The sequence below is a fragment of the Centruroides sculpturatus genome, unplaced genomic scaffold, assembly GCF_000671375.1.
Source record: "Centruroides sculpturatus isolate CEXI.00-Female unplaced genomic scaffold, Cexi_2.0 scaffold2281, whole genome shotgun sequence".
Classification (NCBI taxonomy): Eukaryota; Metazoa; Arthropoda; class Arachnida; order Scorpiones; family Buthidae; genus Centruroides; species Centruroides sculpturatus.
The window spans coordinates 1-4,272 of record NW_019386747.1 but is presented as its reverse complement, the minus strand read 5'-3'; the positions used below and the strand labels follow the sequence as shown (position 1 = coordinate 4,272).

Below are 4,272 nucleotides of genomic sequence, written 5' to 3'. Positions count from 1 at the left end.
TGAGTTGGTAAATGTAAGGATTTTTATAAAGTGAGATGATTTTCCGGGCTTTTACCATTAGAATTTGGTACATGCTAGGTTTTACTAAAGACGATTAGTAAATGCTGGTTTTGGAAATAAAACTATGAGTATTTTAATAATCATTTATTGCAATTATTATAAACAGTCAACTTACTAAGTCCTATTTATTAATAACTAGTGAAACAGTTTAAAAATACTTTTTTAACATAACAAAAAATTAAATTATCTTGTCAAAAATAATATAATAGCTTATGTTGGCTAAACTAATCAATAATCACAGTATTTTTTCTAATCATTTGGTATTCATTGTCATTTAATAAAAGTAAAAAAAGGATTTTACTTGTTACAACATGGAGAGCTATCATGGCATTTAGAATTACAAAGTAATCCTGATGACTTGCAAGTGCACTTCTTCATTACGCATTTTTTCAGGCAGTTGCATTTCTTGAAACCTTGTCCTCCAGTGAAAGACAATTTTGTGACAACTTCTCAAAGACTCGCTTCTTTATCTTTAACAACTTCTTCTATCTTGATAAAATCTTCAGGTAAATTGATTTTGTGTGTAAAGCTGCTTTAGTACTCCAATTTTGGTATCTAGTTGGTAAAACTCGTTGTCCTTTACATCTACTACAACTGCAATAACGCTTTTCGGGTCGGTTTTAGCTTTGTCAATTTCAGGCACTTTCAGTCTTACATTTTGGCCAATTTTCACATTTGGATATTTATCAACAGACGTGGCTTTCATTTTTTCAGCTTGTTTTTCCAAATTCAATTTTGCGTTGTTTCTTATAGTCAGTCACTACAAATTCTATCTTTTTTCGTATGGGCTCTACAGTTACAAGAACTTCCTGAGACTCAATCGTGTTTTCTGTCTCTGAATCGGTATCGCTCTGAATCGTTACATTGGAATCATCGGTTCTTTGCTTCGCCTTCATTTTCTCAGTAATAATCATTTCATCTTCTTGTGTTTTATCGTTGAGAGCGCTATTGTCTATATCCCCTTCTGACTCATTTTCAACAATGCTTTCTTCCTTGTCCTGTTCGATTGCATTTTCGACGTCATTATTTTGTTCCATATTGTCATGCGAATGCAACAACTTTTCTAAATCTTCTTCAGATCTTATAACTCTAATCATATCACTAGGGATTGCTGAAGTTGAAAGGCCCATTTTCATTGGACAACCAAACATTGCCTCTTAGGGGCAACATTTGATTCCCTCGTGATATACTCTATTTTTCATTGCCTGGATAAATCTTAAACCCTCTGATCTCTTTGATAACTGATTGGTTTCCATCCACGTACTCAACATATTTTCTATGTCTTGATTAGCACGCTCCACTGATCCTTGACTTTGGCTATGTCTTGCCTTTCCATGTACGATTTTTACATCCGCCCACATGGAGCATAAACTCTCAATAACTTGGTTAGAGAATTCTCGACCATTATCGGAATGAAGGATGCTCGGCGCTCCAAAAGTGGTGAAAATATCCAAAAGATGGTATGCAACTTCTACGGCGCGTTTAGTCTGAAGCGCACGAAGGATCACAAATTTGGTAAGATGGTCTTGGTAAACTAAAATAAATTTATAATTTCCATCTGGGGTAGTTTGTAAATCTATTAGATCAACCTGACAGCGTGAGTTCATTTCACTGTGAAGTATAGGTCTGACGACAATGCCCTTTTTCAAAGTCTTCTGTTTCTTTTGGCAAGGTTGACATAGCTTCAAATATGTCATAGTAGCCTCAACTGTTACATTTTTATACTTACGGTTACATTCCTTAAGCATCCGTGTCCTTCCACCGTGGCCAACAGCAACACGCGTTTCTTCGAGAATATTGAATAAGTCCTCATAACAAATGTAATACCTTATTTCTCCATCCTCCTCCTTCATAGGTGCAATTAGTTCCTCTTCGCCGCCTATAGTCGAAATGTCGTAACGCTTTATACGCCTGTAATGAACAGCTTGTTTCTTTTTCATGTTCTTTGCAGCTTTTACTTCCTCCAAACACTTTGCGTATTTGTCCCTATTAAGATAAAAGTTATTATCTTTCTTGCTTGCAACGAGGTCGTCCATTATTTCATAAAATCTCCGTTCCATACTCATCTTGATTCATAACTAACTTTTAGACAACGAAATCTCAAACAAGATTAGAAGTAACGTGCGTGTTCTAACGTGTCAAACGATGGAATGAGGCGAGCAAAGGCGGCGACGCGGTGCGGTGCGAAAAGCGGGGACTATTTTTTTCAATATTTACCATGTCTCTGAGGTAAAACCTAAGATATACTGAGTAAATGCTGGTAAAAGTTCGAAATTAGCGATGATCGCAGAACATTTCCGACTTTTACCACAAAGATTTGGTAAATCTTAGGTTTTACTGGACGATCTTAGAATTTACCATAGTTCGAGCATTTACAGTAACGTATATATTTTTTTTCAATCGTAAATATATATAAAATTTTAATGTAATAATATATAGTAACACCAAACTACTGTATTTACTAAACTGTATTCTTCTGAACATAAATTACTACAAATTTAACAATTTATTTTAGAAATTGTTGGTTGTAAACTTGCTAATGAGAGATCAGCAAGTTTAAAAGACAGTAATATTGCGTAAAAGGTGTACAGGTCAAAAATAAGAAATGTTTTTTCTGATTATTTTTATTAAATTTACAAAACCATAGTAATCGGTATAATAAGTCTTATAATTAAAATAAGTCCTAATAGACATTTCACGTAATAAACTATATGATAAGGACAAAAAGAAATATAATTTAAAACTGTTAAAAATCTTATTTCAACTCATGTTAATAATGAAGAACTATACTTTAGAGAATACGTTTTAAATAAAATATCAATTTTCACAAAGTAAAAATTTATTATTAATTTATATTTACTGTAAACGTAATTTCTCGTCAGTAGTAAAACGCTTCTATTTTCACTTTTTCAGCGATTTACTTACAACTAAATTAAACACCAAAACACAAGCTAAGCTTACTGCAATTTAATTAATATTCAAACGCTTTCAGCCTATTCTTATAAGCTATCCTCAGGAAATTATCGTTCTACAGATTCGATCTCTTCGTTTGTGGAACGATGACTTTTTGAGGATAGCTTATAAGAATAGGCTGTAAACGTTTGAATAATAATTGCAGTAAGCTCAGCATGTGCTTTGGTGTGTAGAAGTCTACATTTGTATACTATGTATGCTTAAATTTAAAATATGCAAAGGTTATAAACGAAGACTTTTCTTACACATTTAAACGTTTATTTATTGCATATAAATTATATAAATGAATTAAGTATTGTGATACTTAACATTTTAAAATAAATCCTATATAACTTTTAAAGTTTATGTAATTATTTATTAACAAGATTTAATTCAATATAAACTAATATTATTCAACTGTTTGACTTATTTTTAGCATTTCGACGTTATTCAAGAATGAAAAATTACAACAAAACGATTCCAGTCGAACCTCTGATTTTCGAAACAGTTTTCACTGCTGGTGCTGTGAAAAATTTCTTTCGCACTTACTGGCATTATTCCACTTACATATCTATCCTCTATGTACTGGCCATCAAGATCCTTCAGCGTTACATGAAAGATCGACCTCCTTATAACTTCAATCGTGCATTCACCATATGGAACGGGTTTTTGGCTGTTTACAGTATTTGCAGCTCAATTCGATTAATTCCAATTTTTTTCGAACAATTTAAACACTTTACTTTTTACGAAATACTTTGTAACAAGAGTATTGTAGATAATACACCACCGCTTCTGTTTTGGGCTACACTGTTTGCGTTTTCGAAAGTTTGGGAATTGGGAGATACAATTATGATAATACTTCATAAAAGAAAATTGATGTTCCTTCACTGTTATCATCATCCAACTATGTTGATTATTTCATGGTATGCTTCTTACAAACGATCGACCTTTCTAATGATGATTGTCTACGTTAATCTCTATGTACATTCATTAATGTATACCTATTTTACTGTAAAATGCATGGGTATTAAAATTTCTTCAACAATTGCCATGTTTATTACTGCAAATCAAGTTGCACAAATGTTGTTTGCGTTATTGCTTACGTGTTGGATGTATTGGTTGCTTTTAAACGAACAACCATGTAACAGTACTTTTGAGATTTTAAAATTTGTCTTTGTTGTAGCGCTGTCATATCTGTATCTGTTTACCCAATTGTTTTATAAATCTTACATTTTCAGATCTAAGGTATATGAAAAAAAA

General features: G+C 32.4%; 1 protein-coding gene and 1 pseudogene across 1 annotated transcript in view; one reads left to right on the top strand and one right to left on the bottom strand.

Moving 5' to 3' along the window:
- The window catches only part of LOC111615706, a 17,268-nt gene extending 16,605 nt beyond the window's left edge, over nt 1-663 (top strand). Inside the window, exons 4-5 of the mRNA XM_023357138.1 lie at nt 454-566; nt 620-663. Coding sequence (XP_023212906.1) covers nt 454-566; nt 620-663 — 157 coding nt within the window. The remainder of the gene's footprint in view (nt 1-453; nt 567-619) is intronic.
- A 107-nt stretch (nt 664-770) lies between these two features.
- LOC111615705 lies at nt 771-2,126 on the bottom strand (annotated as a pseudogene).
- Between the last annotated feature and the right edge of the window lie 2,146 nt (nt 2,127-4,272).